The sequence below is a fragment of the Phragmites australis genome, chromosome 13, assembly GCF_958298935.1.
Source record: "Phragmites australis chromosome 13, lpPhrAust1.1, whole genome shotgun sequence".
In the NCBI taxonomy this organism is placed as follows: Eukaryota; Viridiplantae; Streptophyta; class Magnoliopsida; order Poales; family Poaceae; genus Phragmites; species Phragmites australis.
The window spans coordinates 18,105,088-18,127,101 of NC_084933.1; the positions used below are offsets into that span (position 1 = coordinate 18,105,088).

Below are 22,014 nucleotides of genomic sequence, written 5' to 3' on the forward strand. Positions count from 1 at the left end.
CCTCGCCCTTTCGCTGTGGGGGTGGTTATCGGCCGGCATTGCTGCTACAGTAGTAGGCTAATGGCGCCTGTGCTACGCTATCGGAAAGCATCAGCAGACAGCAACATTCATCCGTCCACTAATCAACCTGCATGATCCTCTAATAGACCTGACATGTTTATAGCGTATAGGATTATCATTCTGCACCTCATAGTGCAATTTCTTATCCGTCGGACAATTAAAAAAAGATAGACTATCTGTCTGTTGACAGAATTTAGGGCTCGAAATCTGTCTCGAAATCTGTCAGATTTCAATCTAATGAACTGTTGTTATGTTGGTTGTCTATTTTTTTTTTTCAAATAAGCCTAACAACTATGAAGCAGCCTCACGGATCTGCATAGGCAACCCACAAACAAAGCTGAACAAATAAAACAGGTCGAACAAACACCTGCAACCGTTCTCAGACTACAAAGATCCAAAACTATTTAAACAGGTCTTAAACCAGGACTATGGACCCAACAATTACAACCACACACACCCATCCAACAATAGGATCAACTTGAGATAGAATAAAGAACTTATTTTACAAGACATAACACTAATAAAAAGGATTCGATCCTCGTACTGGTTTTGCATCAGAGTTTAACAATTGGCTACTTCTTTTCCAATTAGAGTTCAAAAGTGCCTAGCTGCAAATAAAACAAATATACAGTCAACAACCTTACAACAATCACATGTAATATATCTACAGTGAGAAAGAGCGCTACAACTATATATATAAATAGAAAAACATAGACAAAGAGAAAGAGATGGAGTGACAGAAACACATGAGAGAGAGGGGTAGAAAACATAAAGATAAAGGGGCAGAGAGAGAAAGAGCTACAGGTATATTCATAAATAGGAACACATAGACACAAAGATATATATATATAAATATATATATGTATATGTATATATATATACACACACACATAGAGAGAGAGAAATAGAGGTAGAGATAGATAGATACCTATACATATAGAGAGGGAGGGAAAGAGATACATAGAGAAAGAGAGAGATACATATAGAGAGGGCTACATATAAATAGAGAGATAGAAATCTAAATAGAGTTAGAGAAATAAATAACAGTCATACATAAAAATAGAGAGATATACAGAGAGAAAAAGATAAATAGGTAAAAAAAAAAGAGAAACATAAATAGAAGTGCGGAAGGAAGAAGAGACATAAAAACATAAAGGTACCTACCAAAATAAAGACAAATAGAGAGATGATAGAAAGAGAAAAGAAAAGATATAGTGAGAGAGATACATAAATAGTGTGAGAGAAGATAGACATGTTACTAGGAAATGCTCAATCAAAGGCAGCACAAATACAGTAATGGTACACAAAATCACCAAAAATCTGTATGAAAAACCGAATCAGTAACAAAATGAGACAAAAAAGGGAACCAGCATAGAATCTTCATGAAACTAAGAGACGCTACTCACCCGAACTGGAGCTGAACTCGTCGATTCCTCCACTGGGCTCCCCTATCTCCAAAACAACCTAACCCTAAACAAGTTCGAGTCAAGAATATGACTCAACATGGATCAACTTGGACAAGAACAAAGATCTAAATTCACAAGAAATCCCTAACTATCTATGATGTTTTTGAGCCATTCTAGTGCTTTTTCGATTATGTATACCGACAAAACCATGTGTGACAACATTTTACAGATGCCCACGTCGACGAGAAACTCCCTAGGTACAAAGATGGAAAGAACATAAGAACTACTTCAAAAAATACTTCATAAACATAGCAGAAATGGTTTATAAAAAAACGTAGTTGCAGAACTAACCTGACCATAGTGGTTCTTAGTTGCACTTGCATCTACAATGTTGTGCTCATTGAACAAATAAATCATTGACAATTTAAACTCAAATCTTCTTATGTCATCTAGAGAGAGCTCATTAACCAACTTAGTGCCGAATTTTCACAGTTCCATGTACACGAAAGCAACACAATCAACACTACATAAACAAAACTGTGAGAATACAAATTGTTTAGTGAACAACAGATTAAAAAGAGGAGATAGAAACATAGTAATGAAAACAATTAAATGAACTTATATATTGTTTTATTTAGGAACATATGGATAACGAATCATGAACCTCTGAAAAGATATCTCAACACATGCAAGATCATCCCACACACGCCTAACACACGGCACCTATATTCAAGTTATACAAGTTTACGAGACAGACAAATAGACGCAGCTACAAAAGAGAGAAATATATATAGAGAGAAAAAGAGATAAATTAGTCAATGAGGAATAGAGAGATAAATATATGGAGAGAGATATAAATAGATAGAAAGAGAGAGACTACTAACCAAGTTTCTGTTCAACATAAATTCAACATCAACATGTACAACATCACAAAAGGAAAAAAGAACACGTAGCACATCTAAAACCTACTGCACCAGTATATAGCAGAGATAACATCTAAAAAAAACCTCAGCATTTGAACAACAGAGCTGCATATATAGTGTCTTATGAGAAGCATTGTTATTGACACCACTTACAGCTACAGATATGGTTAACACTAGTAACAATTTTACGTACTCACTATCAATGTAGAATTTACGAATCATGGATCATTGCAAAAAAAAGGGTTCATAGATTGCATATATAGACACTGAGAAACACTAACCAATATGCAATGAAAAGATGAACACTCATCAATTCGAGCTCCTGATGGTGATAGAACCAAACACATGCATAAAAATCACAGCAATATGACTAAAATAAGATAGTGAAAATAAAGGGATCCAGTGCAAAACAACACAAAAATACAAACAAATACACTTGTAAAAGGATCTTAGACTTTCCCAATTACCCTCCCAACCTCCCCCCATCGAAGTTGCTCTCACATGAACATACCCTAAAACAATGAAATCAACTGCAAATGATCCAAATAACCCAATAAAAACATCAATAGATCACAATAAGAAACATTTCAACTCACCAGCCCATAAAAACAACCTGTACTCCTCTACAGCACTAGATCTCACTTAAAATCAAACATTAAGCACTGAGAGGAACAATAGTAGCACGTAAAATGAATGAATAGCACGCCGAATCATAGTAGACTCGGGGGCAATGCAAAAATTGAGTGAGCATACCTTCATTCTCTCGAAGAATGGAAGAGATAGGAAGGGGAATATATCCGACCAGGGAAATGAGAGAGGAAGAGCAATGTCACATGTGCGTCGCTTTGCGAAAGACTCGATGGAGGGACAGAGAAACACCAGTTACAGAGTGTGGGTGAGAGAGAGGAACCCATCAGGTACCACGGATATGGTTCATACTAATTGCTAAAATATGGTTCATATACTAGTTAATATTAATATTGCCATAAATATGGTTCATATACTAATTGCTAAAATTATTTATATTGCTACAAACACTAATGCCAAACACTAGCATCGTTATTAATATTGCCACAAATATGGTTCATATAATAATTGCTAAAATTAGAAAGAAAAAACGGAACAAGCCTTCTCACCCATAGCCTTTACCAATAAATTATCCATTATTTGACACCACTACTTTATTAGACTCGAACACTACCTTAAACCCGTTTCTACATAGAAGGGAGACACTAACTAGATTCTTGTTTATTATAGGAACATGCTGCATATTTTTCAATTGCACGATCTTTCTCGAAGTAAACTTTAGATCTATAGTGTCAACACCACGAACAGAAACATGTGACACGGTCCCCATTAGAACGGAAGAATCCCGGGCGACCTGATAAGAAGAGAACATTGAGATATCAGCACACACATGAGCATTAGCCTCTATATCAATCCACCAATTAGTAAATTGAAACACTGAAAACATTGAAGATAAATTACCATACCCTGTTGTAGCGAAAATGACCCTATTAGGTCATGATTGTGATTTTAGTGATTAATGATAATATAGTCAATGTGACTAACATATTTATCAAAAATATATGTTAGTAGGTCTCATGGATGTAATATATGAAGAAACCACCGCAACCGGGATAAAATTTGGTCAAATTGAAGAAGTCTCAGGAAGATTTACCTCACTGGATGATTCGGTGCTCTGGGTGTTGAGCTCACTAGAGCATATTTGACAAAGGGGAGAGAGACCTAAAGACCTCATCGGAAGGTCCAGTGATTAGCAAGTGTGCTCACTGGAGTAATTCTTTCATAGAAGGGTGTAATACTGAAGAATCAAGACTAATCCTCACCGGATAGTCCGATTATCAAAGCAAGGTAACACCGGAGTGTTTCTGTTGAAAGCAGAATGGAACAATCCACCAAGATACACATCAGAGTATTTCCACCAGAGAATGTTACAACCGTGGAAGATCGAATATCAACACACTGGATAGTCCGGTGATGAAGTGATGTGTACTGTATGCTAACACCAAAGCAATTTACACAGAGAAAAAGGAAAGGCTCGGATGGATCAGGATAACTCACCGGATAATCCAATGATGGTGATGAAATATATATATAAGAGTGTTTGATGTTTACAGAGGCTTGAGTGGGGTTCCAACGGCTAATTTGTGAGAGTGTACTCACCAGATGATTCGGTGTTAGCACTATTGTTCTCACCGGATCATCCGGTGTTAACAACTTTTCTGAGACATTGGGTTAACGGCTAGTGCGCGGGTTTGAAGCTATAAATACCCCTCCACTCAGTCATTTGAAGGTGTGGTATGCTGCTGGAGTCTAGAGGAAGCTCATACACACTTGAGAAGACATCCAAGACACCAAAATACTTAAAGTGATCATCCAAGGTGATTAAACATAAGATTAGTGAGTGATTAGTGCTTATAGTCCTAAAGAGAGTGTTGCTAGGTAATTGCTGCCTAGAGAGTGGATCAAAGAGTGATCGAATCTGGTACCTCTTGGTACACTGGCACCTTGGAGTCTTGGTGACTCGCCGGCAAACTTGTTGACCCTCTGACTTGGTGTGGAGTGACAACGAGAAGCATGTACAGGGACGCAGAGACCCTTGCATCAGTGGCTCAAGCTCCGAAGTGATCACAGCGACAAAAAACGGGAAAAGAGACTAGTGGTAAGACCTTGCCTTAGTGGCTTGGTGGGTCATCTGGGTGGAGGTCTTGTCTTTGTGATTTGGTGGCTCAAGAGCCATAACTGGGTGTTAACCGAGAGCATATTCTTTGTAAAACTCTAACGTGAATTAGGGGTGACATTCATGCCATCGATATCACGGGATAAAAATCCATTGTAGCAAGTTTGGTCTCTCTACCTTATTTACGTTTTCACATTTACATTCTTGCAATTTACCTTCTTAGATAGGTTGCAAATGCTTTGATCGCTATAGTAGACACACTAGATAAACCTAGAACACATTTTGATATAAATTGATATAGGTTTATCTTGTGTAGTTTTTGGAGCCGTATAGATTTTAAGTGTTCTAATTCACTTCCTCTTAGGACGTTACCAATCCCTTCACCTGCAACTCCGTTTTTAGCTTCACCAATGGTCATCACATTGGTAGTCTTTGAGTTCTGCTTTTGTGTAACGTTTCTTCCCTTACGGTCTGGACAATTCTTAGTGAAGTGTCCAATCTCATCACACACATAGCAAGGTAGTTTTGCTGTATTCATCATCTTCTTCTTGGAGGTGGTAGTTTTGTTTGACTTATTATCTTTCCCTTTATTCTTGTTGTAGAAGGGCTTTTGCACCATATTGGCGCTAGTCTGTCCCTCGCCTCCTTTTGCACCATATCTCTCAACATTAATCTCTTATCTCATGTGTTTTAGAGCAGTGATAAAGTTTCTTCACGAATGATGTAACTTGGCAATGATGCCTTCAGCCACAAACTTGTCGGGTACATTGATCTTGAGGAGTTCGAGTTCCTTCGCGATGCATTGAACCTCATGAGCCTGCTCGACTATAGAGTGGTTTTCAACCATCTTGTAGTTATGATACTGCTCCATGATATACAATTCACTTTCTGCATCTGATACATCAAATTTAGCATTCAGTGTATCCCACATCTCCTTCACGTTTTGTATGTATATGTACACATCACAAATATAGTCACCAAGAACACTAAGAATGCATGCTACAAAGAATGTATTGACATCCATGAACGCCTTCTCCTGCTCAGCACCAAGAGTTTATTTCGGCTTGCCATTAGCCACCCAGTAGATATTCATAGCCGTCAGCCATAGAGTGATCTTGACTTGCCATTTCTTAAAGTGCACATCAGAAAACTTATTTGACCTCAGTGCATCGATAAATCCAACCATTGATAAACCAAAGTACCTACAATAAGATTTTTGGATTATTGAAAAGTTAGACACTTTTAGGTTTAATTTAATCCATAAATAATTTATGAGTGTAAACTAATAAACTAATAGTTTAATAACATCAGAGCATAATCTAGACATGTATGTAATACTCTGCCTAGATTTACTATACTCAAAATTAGGGATTGCAGGAAATAAAGTACGAGTGACATAGTTTTACGTACTGATTATGCGCTGTGAAGACTACTGTGGATGTAGGTTGCACCATATTGATGTCACGATCGATCATGCTGATGACGCGTCGGATTTGTTAACGATGACAGTGAGCGATTCCCAAATGAGCAGAAAGACGAGCCGTAGTGAAGAATTTGAGTAGTCGAACAGAGCACTTCCCAAAAACCTTATTCACACTTTCACGGTGAAAGATCTCAAGATCGAGGGTGTAGCAAAAATAGCCCTATTAGGCTATGATAGTGATTTTGGTAATTAATGACAATATCATCAATGAGACTAACATATTTGTCAAGAATATATGTTAGTAAGTTTTATGGATGCAATACATGAAGAAATCACCATAGCTGTGACAAAGTTGGATTGAATTGAGAAGTCCTAAGAAGATTTGCCTCACCGAATGGTCCAGTGTTCTGAGTGTTGAACTCACCGGAGCATATTTATCGAATGGGAGAGAGAGACCTGAAGACCTCACCGGAAGGTTCGGTATTTGAGCAGAGTGCTCACCGGAGGAATTCTTTCAGAGAAGGTGTTGTGCTGAAAAATATGCCTCACCGGATAGCTCGGTGATCAGTGGAAGTTGCACCGGAGCATTTTTAGAGAAAAAAAGAGAAGTCTCTACCCACCAAATGGTCCGGTATTGAGAAGGATGAATGCACTGAATATTACCAGAGAAGGATGCAACCGTTGAAGATCGAAGTTTTAACCAATCGGATGGTCCGAAAAAAAATATAATGAACACCGAATAATACACCGGACAATAAGTTAAGGGATACTTTTATTAGTAATCTATCTTCTATCTCAAATGAGATTAGAGCGCTCCTTAGATATATATATAGTGAGAAAACTCTTGCATCAACTTTTATTAACAATATAGTACTAATATAAGGTGAACATCATATTAGATCTATAATTTATTAAGAATTATTAAAATTATATAAATCCCTATAATTCTAACATATCCATCTAACGGATAAGTAGTTCAAATATACCATCGCACTCGGACGTGGTTATCCTGCGACCCGTGATGCAGTTTGGTCATAATTTACCATTCGCGCATGGACCAAAGCTCGGATTGAGCAATGGGCCACGGGATAACCGTGTCCATCAAACTTAATTTTGATCCACGGATTTGATCATCCATCTCTTAATTGGTTGCCTTGTTGGGTTACTTACGAGTTAGAGTTACTACTTTTTTGCGAGGAAAGGTGAGATTTTTATTACAAAACAGGGTACAGTCTGATCTCGCGATCAGATCAACAAAATCAGGATGTCTCCTCAGCCATACATGAGCTGAAGATTCCCTAGATGCATATCCTGGCAACTCGTGAGCAATCCTATTTTGTAATCTATTACAGTGACTAATCTCAACCTCTTGAATCTCTAATATAAGAAACTTTACTTCCCTAAATATAAAACTAAGTTTAGCCATGTCCTCCTTAATAGGACCGTAATCAAATCGGATACCGACTGATATATCTTATTTGGTATCATATCTTATATTTTTTCTCGGAGTTAAAGTTGGACACGGATAGTGATGGATAATTATATTTTTATCATGTATCATATTATATATTTTTTTCTCAAAGTTAGAATCGAAACAGATAGTGACACAAACTTCGGTTAGTCGGATATATAGAATATTTTACTTTACTTGTATCTTCACACAACATATTAAACAATATTGTTACGAACTAATACTAATCACACAACATATTAAACAATATTGTTACGAACCAATAATGATCAATGCTATGGATCATCAAGCAACTGCAGTAGTTGCTTGTGCTCTTTGGACAATAGACACCCGTTCAGGAGGAATACCTCCCGAATGGACACAACTATTTACCATGTATAAATATGCATATCTATCAATGAGAATAACAACGATTCCTATTCTACTATATTCAATCATTCGATCTCTCTAATACTTTAAACATATTATCAGTTACCTCGCTCTACTGAGACTACAAGGCCACACTGGGCATCACAAGCACAGAGAGGAACTGGCTAGTACATATATGCACCAGAGCAACGTCTCTCGCCAGAATTTCCACTCCTCTTGCAGTATCAACAGGACGGCTAATCAGACACTCCACTCGACGATGGCGGCACAAAAAGGCGACCACACGACTGCAGAACATATTTGGCAATCGCGTGAAGGCGACACCCGGAACACAATGCATTCACCAGCCGCCTCAAACAAGAAGAACCCCTCACGGTGGGGCAGCCCAACGTGGCTTCCTTGTCGGCACGCCTCTGGATGGCGGCAGCGCAAGGCCTTGGGCCAACGCACTCTCGTCTAGCACGAACATCGACGACGTCACAGAAGCACTGGGCTAGAGCACCACCAGCCAGCGTGCATATCCAAGCTATGCGCACCTGGATCCCCTCAGCTACCGACGAGCCCCCTTGCTAGAGCGCCTGTAGGCGTCTTTATCTGGGCTCACCTGAGTTCACCCTAGCGCACCCGTCCTTCGTCCTCGGCACCATGGCAGCTCACCGTGGTGTGACGACCTTCTTCACCGCGGCTGCGCCGGACTCCAAGGTTTGGGGCCACCGACACGGCAGCACCAATCCTCTTCACTTTCGGCGTAAACGACGTTGCCATGGCGGGCAGCCACGGTCCCCTCAGCCTTCATCACCTCCATCTCACCGGCTCCGCAGATGAAGCCCACGAAGAGGATGGTGGCACCCACCAGCATCGCTTTGGTACTGGCCCCGACAGATCCGCCCGGGTCCCTTCGGGTCGTGGCAGTCCGGCGGCGTATCTCCACCAATCAACGACACCCGACGCACCCTTCCGCCCTCCGACGGCCTCCTACTGCGCCTCTTCCGATGGCGGTGGTCCGACCATGTGGTGCAACGGCGTGGCCTCACAGCTGCCCGAGTTGACACAGTGGTGCGCCAGCGCCATCGAGGCTTGGGTGTGGGGCTGGGGTAGGGGAAACCCTATCTGTAACCGTCGCTCACCTCCCTTTATACGGCGCGGGGACAGGGGGCACCCACATGGGCCTTGGGCTGCAAGGCCGCCTGGGCTGAGGCCTAGGTTGCTTGGCCCAATGCGCAAGTGCCAGCATCAGTAGAGCCTTAGGCCATTTTGCAAAATATTCCCCGGGTTCTCACAAATTGCAAGATGGTCCAACTAATAATACTGTGTATATAGTACTTTTCATGTTTAGGCCCTCGGTGTTTTCAGTAATTGCACACTATACTATTTACTGATGTAAAATTGTATTCCAAACTCCATTTTTCTGGAAAATTATGTAATGTTCAATGTGTTTGCTTCATGCAATCACTATAACATGCAATTATGTTTACGACCACTTTAATTTTACAATTGAGAATCATTTTCTTACAAGATTATACAGTAATTCATCTTAATTAAGCCCAATGAGCTCTTACGCCCAAATGTGCTTAATTCAAGCAGAATTATAATGCAAAAAAAGTGATTACCTCAATTTAACATTTGTGAAACACAAGGTAATAGAGATATGGATCTACTGCAAATTTACAGATTATCCACAATTACTGTGTGGTCTATATTTTGTCATCTTGATAAAATGACTACCTTCAACGTATTCTTTCAAATATTCTACTTAGCATAACACAAACAAATGTCAGATTACGCCTCCTACAACTGTGAGATCTGCACCACATTTGATGATTATCTTTAATGTGTTAGCTATATAATTTGATATCTACACTATATAATTCTAGTCTCAACTTGACTTTACAAAATATTACATCACTATTACAACATTACCATGATGATTTTTAATTTACATATAGTAAATTAATCAAAACTATGATCAAATTCATATAGTATACAATGATCAACCAAGAGTTCGATGAACTAGCGCTTGATGGTCACAATTATCCAACATGAAAAATGTACGTCAAGATCACTATTAAAAAAGATGTATACAAGATATATCTATTGTTCTCTAAACTCGCTTATGGATTTTTCCTTTTATAAGATTTTTCTCATATGGGTTAACAAAGAGACAATAATTAATATATGTTGTATCATTTTCTCCTTATTTTGTCAGTAGGTTTTAAAGGAGTTTTAACAGCATATCAGTACTACCCTCCTCACATTTTTCCCACATGATTTTTAAGGAGTTCTCAAGATGATATATATATATGGAATAACATCGATCAAGGGGGAATGTTACAAACCAATAATGATCAACACCATGGATCATCAAGCAACTACCTACAGTTGCTTGTGCCCTTTGGGCAATAGACACCCGTTCAGGAGGGATGCCTCTCGAACGGACGCGACTATTCACCATGTATAAATATGTATATCTATCAATGAGAATAACCACGATTCCTATTCTACTGAATTCAATCATTCATCTCTCTTTATTTTAAACAAATATAAGGATACAATCAAAGTGAACATAGAGAATGATCGTTAAGGTGTAAAATAAGAGTATTCAATATTATCGGTCTACGGATGTGTGTTAATTTGCGTATATCTTATCATATTTTTAAGTAAAATCACATTATTTTTTTTATAACACGGATATTTTAAATGAATACTAGTCATCTTGTATTATATTTTTTTTATCAGAAGTCACACCGATTGTGTGGAATATCTATTATTACATCACAGTGGATCAAAGCATCCGAGGAACAGGACAGTCTGACTCCAGCGTTACAGGACCAACAAGCCACAAGATAAAGCCCCCCTCTGCACGCCAGGAGTTCTGATTCTTTTGCCGAGGTGCAGCCAAATTTTACTTGCGCCGATGATAGTATCACCTAGCTTTAATTGTTGCGTATAGGATGTAAGTATTGTATTTTATGAATTATTAGGTCAACTCAAAACTAAAAAATAAACTAAAGATTCACCTCACCTAATTAAAAAAATGAAATAAATAACACAAAACTACCCATAAAGGAGCCATCCACATTGATCTTGGTACACCTGGGTGGGGCACTAACTAACGAATCGCTACAACTACAGTTTCAAGTACCAACTAGATTTCCATGACTCAATCGCCAACCGCTTGCTCCATTGCTGGTTACATAATAACTTCTAGTAGTAGTGCTTCGAGGGCTGCGGATGCACCATAAATCCATAATATAGGGCGATCAACGAGGCATTCAAACTAAGTTAGATACAGCAATATAAACCTATGATTTGACTGTGATATCGGATAGCACAAGAGTATGCATACCATCAATCATTAACGCAAGGCAACATCACTTAGATTTATAACAGCAAGCTCCTTTCATGCTGTACATGCATATCATTCTTAACATGAAAAAACCCATGTAATCTGGTGAAACATGACTGCAAAACACCCACCAGACGTCAAAATAATCTTGCATCCCATTTAGTCGGAAACAATCCAAAATGAGGTGCAACTTTGCAGTCTAGGGTAACTTTCTGTTGCACCAAACCACGATAGCAACAGCCGACCACAGGGGTCTCATAATCTACTAACTAAATTTACCTTTATTTAGCAAACCGGGTAGTCTAATAAATCTTATCTCTCTTAGTAAATACATGGCACCTCTAACCTGTAAACGGCAATCAAAACCAGACCTCTTCTTTCTCTAGAGATATTTACATCCATCTCTGATGAATTGTCAAGGTCATGTATAACCTCCAAGGGTCTAGGAAATGTGACCACTGTCACGAGGTACTGGTGCCAACCAAATCTCCATCCATTGCTCCAGAAACAGCAACCTTGGGCCAAATCAAATCTCACCCAAAGTGATCGAGAGCTACCTTCTGGTCGGGTTATGTTACTTCACTATTTCTGTGAATAAAATCAACGAGCACCCTTTTAAGCTATAGCTGAGACTTCGATTGCCAAAACTGAGATTGCACTTCACAGCAGCATTTGATCGATGGGCATTTGTGTTAACATACTTCACAGGATCAACAGCTAATAAAGAAGACTGAGCTGCAAAATCCAAAACTTTTCCACAACTTGCAATACCCGCTTTGATGAGAGTATCTGCAAAAGAGTTGACAAATAAGTGTGAAACTGTTGTTGAGTCCCTAGATCTTTTAAGACATCTTTGGGTAACCATATTTATTAATAATGTTTCCAGAAGAATATTATACAGCAGAAACATAAGGAATATGGTGCTGATGAGGATCACTGTAGTGTTATAATGATACTAACAAGGGCTTGAAGACAATATATAAATAATTACCGTAGCATAGCGTACCGTCAATGGGCAAACTCACGAGCCTGAACTAGATTTTTGAACCCATACTTGTCTCTGCACATGACGTTCAAGGTATTGCAAGTTTGGATGAAAAAGGATAAACAGAAATCATGGCCGTAGCAATCAGCACGAAAGAAAAAGAAATTACAAAATAATCGTACCTCATGAGCACCATAGTTGGCAGTGCCCCTCTTTGAATTCTTTCCATCAGGTGTGCTAGTAGATATTTCTGTTTCCTTCGGACCACGTGGAGGACCACGGCGGTTGGCATGCCTATGTCCTGAATTAAAAAAGAGCCGCCATGAACCATAGTGCACAAACTGATCTAGAAAGTGGTACGCAGCTTATTTTGCAATTGATAATCACAAAACAAATAATAAACAAACCATTTTCGACAGGACCGCCGCGACTACCACCATGGCTTCTTGTATCTGTTTTTCTGTCATCATGACCTGGTCATCAACTCATACAGTTAATGAAGTGACTCGATCATAACTAACAATGAAATGAAATCACTTCAGCGAGGAATGTACCATCTGCTAATTGAGAGAAATTATCTCCAGAATGTGACTGCATTAGCGGGATCTCAGATGATGAAGCATGTGAACCACCTCCAGATGCAGACTTGTCATAGCGCCGAGGGGCCCATACACCACGATCAGGCCTATCTCTATTTCTAGCATGCCTTTCAATTTTCTCACCAGTCGGTACAGAGCCATGGAGATGATTAGGTTTCTCGTCAAAATGGCTTCTCTCAGTATTTTCAACTATCTGATCTTTCACAGTGGAGCGCGAGTTTAGAACCCGTGGTGTCCGCTTATCCTTCTCAGTGTTAAACGCATGACTTTCCTGCTCATGTTGAGATGGATTTGCACTGCGTAATTCCTTGTTTGAAAGTATAGTCTTAATTATTCTGCCACTGGCCTCGTGTCGCTGATCTTGTCTAGAACTTGATGGTGGTACGTTCTTCACAGGGGTCAATGACTGCTGCTGAGTTGCACCATCAGATGCATGTTGTAAAAGTTAATCAAACAACATAACTCGATACTAACCAAACTGCAAAAGTATTTGTGGCACGTGTTTGCTTACATTAGAATCAACACTTGCTCTTCCTTTCAAAAGGACAATTTTGTCCCTTTTAGCCTCAACAGCTTGAGCAGATCCAGATGCTCCCCCACTTATGGCATCTACGAGAAAAAACAAAATAAACAAGATAAACATAAAAAACACACCACTCAGAGAATATCATAAGCTGGTAAATTTGAAGAGTTGAGATTCACAGGACAAGACCAGAGCAAATTAGTTCCCTTTCTCGAAAAGACACAAGCCTCCATGCTCAGAAGAAAACAAATAAAAATAGGTAACAGAACATATGTTTATCTATAATCAGAAAAGTAATGTAACAGTAGTAAAAGTAGATGACGTCACCCAATAGGAAGGACAGTTATCATTCCCAAAATTGGACTGCACCGGCAGTAGCATCAGCATGACTCACTTGGTCTACTGCCACATGCCAGCGATCGAATCAAACAAGCAAAAAAGCTAAATCCACGTTTGTGTGTGTTAAGGATGCTTTTAGCATTGCAGCAACTCTTTGCCAATTTTGAAAATATGTTAACTACCTGCTAAACCATTTTACTTAAAATGGTAAAGGTTCACTTATATCTACATATATTCCACCATGCAACGCTGAGCAGCAACGTCAACAACGCCCTGACTCAGCTCTTAAAAACTTGGAACGTGAGATGCTATGCCCCTATCACATACCTAGGGCCAAATTTTACAATAAAGGGGATCACAGTCAGGTGCCATAGTCCATACATAAGTTGATACAACATTTTAACAGCACATATAATCAAGGGTAGGTAATAGCAGAAAAATCACTCTTAGTAATATGCGGTAACATAAAACATATTGTTGATAGAAAAAGTTATAAAAAAAATGAGTAAGAATTTCTTGATTTGGTACAAGTGTACCACCTGAAGTTCCAGCAACATTTTTTCCCCTCTGTGTATGCTCCTCTCTCTTTGGCACTAAGATGTAAGTCGGTTTCTCCTTAGCACTGTCTCGTACAACATACTGCTGGAGATCACAGCAAAGCAGCAAAATTAAAAACTTCAGGTCACGATTTATTTAACAGAACAAAAGGAAGTAACGTTTGTTGTTTTGTCTTGACAGGTAGTCATTATCAGAAGAAAACTATGGGACACAGGGCAGAGCTTCCAGCACACCAGTAAGGCTTGCTACAAGATACCGCAACACAAGTAGTCCAAAACACAAATTAACCAAAATGAGCTTGCTAGTGACCCAATCGAATATCATGGAAAACATACATGCATGAGAGTTTAGAACAGAAGATAAGAAAACTCTGCACACATGACCAGATTCTTTTTTTTTTATACCAGTTAGAATATATAAAATATATAGGAGCGCACTATGCAGACACCAGATAAAATAGAAATGCATAGAGCACAATTGTGTTATGTTCGTACAGCAGACCATAACCATAGGCCACTACTAAAACCAATGATGAATTAGAAGAAATATCATGATGAGTTAGTACCATGCACACAAAAGTGAAATTAAACCGAAGGAATGAACACCGCCAACATGACGATTCATAGGTAAGGTATTCTCAATTTCCCACCATGTGAAATCAAAGTATAAACAGAGAACAGGCGGAATATTTTCAGAAGTCGGGCTGGGATAGGATAAGGAAACATTTATACAAACTATATATGCTCCATTTCTTGTACCCATGAAAAATTCAAAAATCTCTAAACCAAGCAAATTACCGTGGAGGATCTGCGCTTCTCAGAAGACCTTTTAGAAGGACTGGACCTGCTAGTTACAACACCTGCAAGTTTTCTGCCAAGTCTACTTCCAGATCTCTGCAAAGTATAAAAAAGATACCTAGTTAACAGTTGATTAATAAGAACCCTATATTATCAATTAAGGAACCAATGTACCTGAGCCATACTCTTGGCCACCCTTTGCTGACGAACGTATATCATAAGCGGTGTCACAACAGGTGCTTCCTTTCCAGCAGCTGCCAAAAATAACCAAATAATATCACAAAACCCCATTTTATGCTTGGTGTATTTGAACAGATGTGTGAGTTAAGCAAAAATGATATATTATAATTTATAAATAGAAAATAATTATGGCATATTTTACCTGCCCTTTCAGCTTCTTTCCTTTCAAGCTGAATTTCAGCACTAGGCAGATGCTCAGTAGGCTTTGAAATAAGCTCAAGAAACTCCAAGTAATCCGGATCTAGTTGTTCCCAAAAAAAAAACACTAGCTGAGTTTAAAATAATGATAAATATGACAGCATGGTACTATCAGACAATGAATTAGATAAATTGATTGTCTTAGCACCTTTCATAATAGTTCCTTCACGGCCATCCTTCTTGATATTTGACTTGGGGACCTGTTGCGACGGTGCATATTCCACAAGAGCTTTAAATTGAGCACCTGACAGAACCATCGGCAACATGCATGATACACAATTTACACAAAGCAGATCATAGATGCATGCTCCAAAAAACAAAACTGCAAACATGTGCTCTATTTCTTCTATTGCAAAAAAGGGCTTTACAAATTTAATATGGTAAGTAGTTTATTTCTGTTTCAGAATTACACAGTAACAAGTTACAAGCGCCAACATATAGTGTGCTTGCTTCCAGCCACCACCTCTGGCTCTGACCCAGATTGGACCAACAAGCACAGTTATTCCCAGGACAAGATTACCAAGGAATGATATAAATGTGGAACACTGTATCATTGTTAATGTATTATATCATAACACTGCCACCTTAGTTAAGTACATCCAATCTAATCTAATTTCTTATTTAAGAATGTATTCAGGACCAAACTAAACATATTGAAAATAGAATGATCCTCAAATGTATCATTCTCATGCTGCCAATGTGACTATTCACAAAAATTTATCAGTCAAAAAGTTCCAGTGCACATTCCCCATGATGACATCTTGTGACACCACTGTGTGGATCAAGAAAGGAGAAGAAATATCACACGAATTGACCCCCAGCTTTGATTCAAGGCTAATTTGGTATTAATAAATGAAAATATATGACAACCTATGCAAGAGAAAACAGATGTACAATTCCATTACTCAGAGAAATTCTGGAAAAAGTTACGATGGTGGCACTTCTAAATATCAAAAAGCACTAAACAAGGTAGAAAGCAGTACTTTTTCTAATTTCAAACTGGTGCTTTCATGTTGAAATTTTACTAGTGTCTTCCCCTTGGATCTTTTCTTCTAAGCTCAGCAAGTAAAGGAAAAAAGGAATCCTATACACCATCAGGTCAACTACAGTGTTCATCTAAGACTATAGTTAATCATAATCAACAGGAACTAACTCTACTTTAAAGGTTATGCAAATGCTCAAGCATCAAAATTTAACATTGATTTGCGATGTCACATAGTAACATGGTTGATGCAAAGACCCTATCAAGTCATGCTAAACTTAGATCACAGGAAGTATGAAGGAGGGAAAGAGTATCTCAATGATGAACCATTGGTCTGTCAAAAAAAAGCTTATATTCAGTGCTTCGAACTGATCGAGTTGACATGATATGATCATATGAATATAGATTAAATGGGAGGAACTACACCAGAGAAACATATTGGGCAAAAAACGAAGAAAATACCTTTTTCATTCACAAACACATGCCCATTGAAGAACTCAGCAAACTCAACAACGTCCTCTGAGCGCTTAAAATTAAGGTAGAGTCGAGAATACCTATGATTCTTTTGGCTAGATAAACAAAAAAAAAATGACAAAAAAGGAATGTCACTATCATTTAGTTTCCACAGTTAAAGTACTACTAGATTTGCTCTATCAAGGCAGTAAATTGCTAATCTGAAGTAAAACAGCTCACAGGCAAGATAAAGCAGAAAATTCTACAGGCAAGCTAAACAGCTCGCAGGTGAATGGCAGTGCCAAAACAAATCAATAGAAGAACTAAGCAGTTAGATCAATATACCAAGGTCACTAGACAGTCAGATCAAACAAAGACATGATGATTCATTCGTGTTACTCCTTTCTAACCAAGAACACAAAGCAATACTATCTAATCAAATTACTTCTTTCTGACCAAGCATGCAATGCATCAGTAAAAATCACTCAAGATGAAATCCCTGCCAAGTTCATCTACTGTGCTAGACTACTAGCAGTTGATGATATAAAACGGCCAGGGGAAGTTGCTGATCACTTACTGCAAACTAAAAAAGCTAAATGCTACAAAGTATAGATTTTTGATGTGCCAGCTGTACTTTTTCATTCTGCTCAGCAACTTGTTCTACAACCTATTGGGCCCAGAGGCAAACAAAAGAGAGAATTACAAAGGCAGTCTATCCTCACTGATAATTTTAGCCCCTTTTAGCTGCCACTAAACGTAAGTAGGTCATATACAACTCAAGTGATGTACTTAACTGGGAGAAACAGCTACACAACTAAAAAGGCATATAACTCTGGCTAACACTTAAATAACAATCAGTACCACAATATAAATTGGACTCCCAACATATCCTAGCCATAATTTTAAACCAAGATATTTATTCGGTTCCACCAGAAATCACAGGCTATTGCACGTGGGAGAAAATTGTAAAGGTCACCACAACCATCCTCGTAATAATTCTGAGCCACTCAATTTATTTGGCTCCACCAAAAACCGCAGGAGTGGAACTACAACTTCACAACCCAATAGCTAATCGGTCACAGCTATACATCTATGTCAGCTATGCATTTATGTTACATGGATCAACATGCTAATTGCTGGTAAGAAAACTACCAATAAAACTAGCAGATGGAATGTAAGGGAAGACCACCCACAATTCATAGGTTAAGCAGCCAATCACCCAGCCCCTGACTGTAGCCCTAACTAGCGCTCGACTTCCACCCACACAACGACACACGAACGAAAGAGATAGCGCGGACCTGGCATTGCCGGGTCGGAAGCACGCCCAGTCGTACCGCCCGGCGAAGCGCGCGTCGACCTGGTCCAGCACGGCCTGCTGCCCGATCGCCGGCGGCAGCCGCCGGAGCACCACCTTCGTGCGGTGCGCCGGGTCCTTCATGTGCGCGCGCGCCGACGCCACCTCTGCCCCCCTCTCCCGTCACGAATCCTGCCCGAGAAAGACCCTCGCCAACGCACCGCGCCGTCGCAAACCCTAGGGCCAGGTCACATCGAGGCGGGGCGGGCGGCAGCGAGATCTGGAGACGACGGTGGCCGTGGAGGCTAGGGTTTGGAGGGAGGGGAGGGGTGGGGGGATTTCTCTCGCTTTCGTCTGCTGCTTCCCTTCCCTTCTCTTCTCTTCTCGCGTCGTCGCGTGCGGCCTTTTTTCCCCCTCGGGGGGGTTGGGGTTTGGGTTTGGGAGAAGAGAAATTGGGAACTGTCGGAGAGAGGGGGGAGGAAGAGGCGAGGTGGAGGAAAGCGAAAAAGGCAGACAGGGAAAAGAAAGGGGAAAGAATTAATAGAAGACGGGAAGAAAATATAGATACAGAGAAAGTAGAATTCGAAAACCGGGGGTGTTAAGGAGAATTTTAAAAAGTCCTCTGGTATTCATTAAGATAATAATCGTTCGTGGATAAATTAGTTACCGTATTTGCATTGAAGACTCTAAAGCGAACAAAACCCTAAAAGAACTCTGAATGAACGAGTAGTCTTCATCAAAACGTGTTGGTTGACTTGGTTCTCTTATCTTGTTTGCTAGAAAATCATGGTCGTACAGCAGCACCACGGCCGTTGATGGGCCACTACAACGAGAGTTAGATCAACTATCCTTTTTATTGAAGTGCAGCACATATGTTGCAATGGTCGTCCGTGCGAGTGATGCCAACCGTGTAGGTGTTATAGTTTTTTAAGATCACAGTATATGAAAACTATAGTTTTCGGAGTGGTAGCTACAACATACCATAGTTTGTCATTATCGTAGCATTACACGGCTTTATGAAAACCAAGACGTGTTTGGCAAATACAATATTTTTAAGTGTGTGTCTGGATGACAGGACGAGGCCGAATGGGATCGCTCCGTTCGATTTTTTTTTTCTTCTATCGGTGTTTAGTTGAGAGTATCAGTGTGGACGTGACACCCAGCCGGATGTAATATTCGGTGAGGATTCTGGATGGCTCGGTCCGGTTAAATTGACCGGACGGAGCCATCAGGTACATGCTCGTTTTATCCACTTTTATTCTATTAACAAAATAAAAAACTAGTTTATTCATTCATCTCAATTAAATAGAAAATTAAATTATTTCATCCAAAATAATATAATAATACTATCTCATCCAACATCGTTCTCCAACCAAACACACTATAAATAGATAATTCTACATATGCATCGGTGCTACCATATTTGAACGTGTACGGTAGCTTCATAATTTGTACGAATTAACGTCATAATCACGTCAAGACCGCTACACTAATTAAAGTTGTGATCAGGATATCCGAGTACATTTTTAGAGTAATATATTCAAGTACTTAAGAGTGTGCACGAAACTGTGAGCTTGGATGCGTGCTCGATTATAATATCAAGTGTTGCGATGTTACCTCGGTAAGAGGATGCGAGTGGAATTTTAGAAACTCAAAAAATATCATGGTACTTGTTCGGTTATAAATATTTATCATTTTGATTAAGATCCGATTAAATTATTAAAAAATTTATTGTCAATAATTTCTAAAATATTTAGTATAGAAATATAAAAATCACATGTGTAGATTTATCTTGAAAAATATTTTTATAATAATCTATTTTTATTAGATACTATAACTATATTTTAATAAAAAATAACAGTTAGAGTTACCTGTCGAAGACTATAAAAAATCATAAAGGTCATGTATTTTTGACCGGAGGGAGTCTTAGGCATAGTATAGTTTATAAAACTACAAAGTTTCTATACCCATACACCTAGCTTGGTTGGATGTTACGGTATTTAGAAACCATAGTTTCTAAAAACTATAATTTTTGAAGTGCGGAAAATGAAATACCACAGTTTGTGAATACAACCGTATTTTATACATTTATTAAAACCATGATGTGTTTTGCATTTGCAGTATTAAATATTGTATTTTGTTCAAGGGGGATAGCTATTAAGCTAACGTGCCATTATAGTGAAAATTAAACAAGCTAGGCACATTAACAATTCTACAATGTGACCTATATTGATTTAACTTTTGAATGTAACACTATACATAACAGATGTATGTCCACTGGCGGTGTTTTGTGTAGCCAAACACCTCAAATTTTTTGATACCATAGTATTTTAAACTTCAAAGATACTTTGTATCCAGGAAAGTTTTTCATACCACGGTTTTTCTGAAACTATGATATTATCCAAAACTCTAAAAATACTCCCTATCCAAATAGGGCCTAGCCCAGTATCGTTCGTGGAAGAGATGGACCACCTCCGTTGATACTTACCGGAAGAAAGTGTGACACGATTTCAACTCAATTACGTGTCAATCAATAACATAGCTGTTGCATTTTACAAACATATCCATCTTACAAACATGTGTTTGATAGAGCTGAAACTTATGTGTTTTTTTAAAAGTTACTAATCTGGAAAAGCTGTTTATAACTTTTTAGACTCTCAGCACACTAACTTTTCAGAAAAGCTGATTTCAGTCAGCTTATCAACTTTTAGTTCATTTTACCAAAAACTAACTTATAAAAAAGACATAAACCAATAATAAGTTTAGCGTTTGTTTCAGCTTTTCTGAAAAGTAGAAGCTACTGATAAATCGAAACAAACCAAACAAGAAAATAGGGCAAAAGAACAAGCCGAACAAGAAAAAAAAAACCAAAGACAGCTTGGTCTGGAAAAAAGTTAAAAAGGCTAGAGAAACATCAAACATGCCCAATCAAGTATTGATTGCTGCGGCTGGACGCTCATAGGGTGTTTTGTTGCACGTAGCTATCGTGGAATGTGAAAACCTGTTTGGCTAAAAATCATCAAAAGCCGTTTTTTGTAAAACTCTTTCGTGTGTTTTCCTAGAACTGGTCTTAGATATATCCAACTTAGTTGGACTATCTAAACACAATATTAGCGGTGGTTGGAATGTAACTAAGCAGTAATAGCATCTCTAAGAGATTCTTTAAAACCCACTATATGTACTCTTATACAGGAAATCATATCTAAAAGATTTCTTCTTTAAATCACTTTCATCTCAAACAAACATCCAACCTTATATGTCATCTGCTATATTACCGACAGATAGACCTCATCCGTCATCTTTCCTCCTCATGAGCAAGCATAGCAACCCATAGTCGTCCCCAG

General features: G+C 38.8%; 1 protein-coding gene across 4 annotated transcripts; it reads right to left on the bottom strand.

Annotated features, from left to right (window-relative positions):
* Positions 1–11,711: 11,711 nt before the first annotated feature.
* LOC133887974 (regulator of nonsense transcripts UPF3-like) lies at positions 11,712–19,219 on the bottom strand. 4 transcript variants are annotated; one of them, XM_062328026.1, is made up of 13 exons: positions 18,675–19,219; positions 17,386–17,492; positions 16,090–16,185; positions 15,886–15,984; positions 15,678–15,757; positions 15,504–15,599; positions 14,688–14,790; positions 13,798–13,895; positions 13,242–13,698; positions 13,095–13,160; positions 12,870–12,988; positions 12,709–12,762; positions 11,712–12,491 (listed from the first exon to the last, which is right to left on the bottom strand). In XM_062328026.1, the coding sequence occupies exons 1-12, from the start codon at positions 18,812–18,814 to the stop codon at positions 12,724–12,726; spliced, it is 1,500 nt and encodes a 499-aa protein (XP_062184010.1). In that variant the 5' UTR covers positions 18,815–19,219; the 3' UTR covers positions 11,712–12,491; positions 12,709–12,723. The 4 variants fall into 4 exon arrangements, with proteins under 4 accessions (XP_062184010.1, XP_062184011.1, XP_062184009.1 ...); XM_062328027.1 differs by having other exon boundaries at positions 12,694–12,762; positions 14,688–14,787; positions 18,675–19,218; XM_062328025.1 differs by having other exon boundaries at positions 12,694–12,762; positions 18,675–19,218.
* Between the last annotated feature and the right edge of the window lie 2,795 nt (positions 19,220–22,014).

Coding starts and splice junctions, on each gene's coding strand:
- LOC133887974 (XM_062328026.1), bottom strand. CDS start 18,814: ATGAAGGACCCGGCGCACCGCACGAAGGTGGTGCTCCGGCGGCTGCCG. Junction 16,186..17,385: donor TGTGTTTGTGAATGAAAAAG/GTATTTTCTTCG, acceptor TGGTTCTGTCAG/GTGCTCAATTTAAAGCTCTT. Junction 12,763..12,869: donor CCAACTATGGTGCTCATGAG/GTACGATTATTT, acceptor CGTCATGTGCAG/AGACAAGTATGGGTTCAAAA.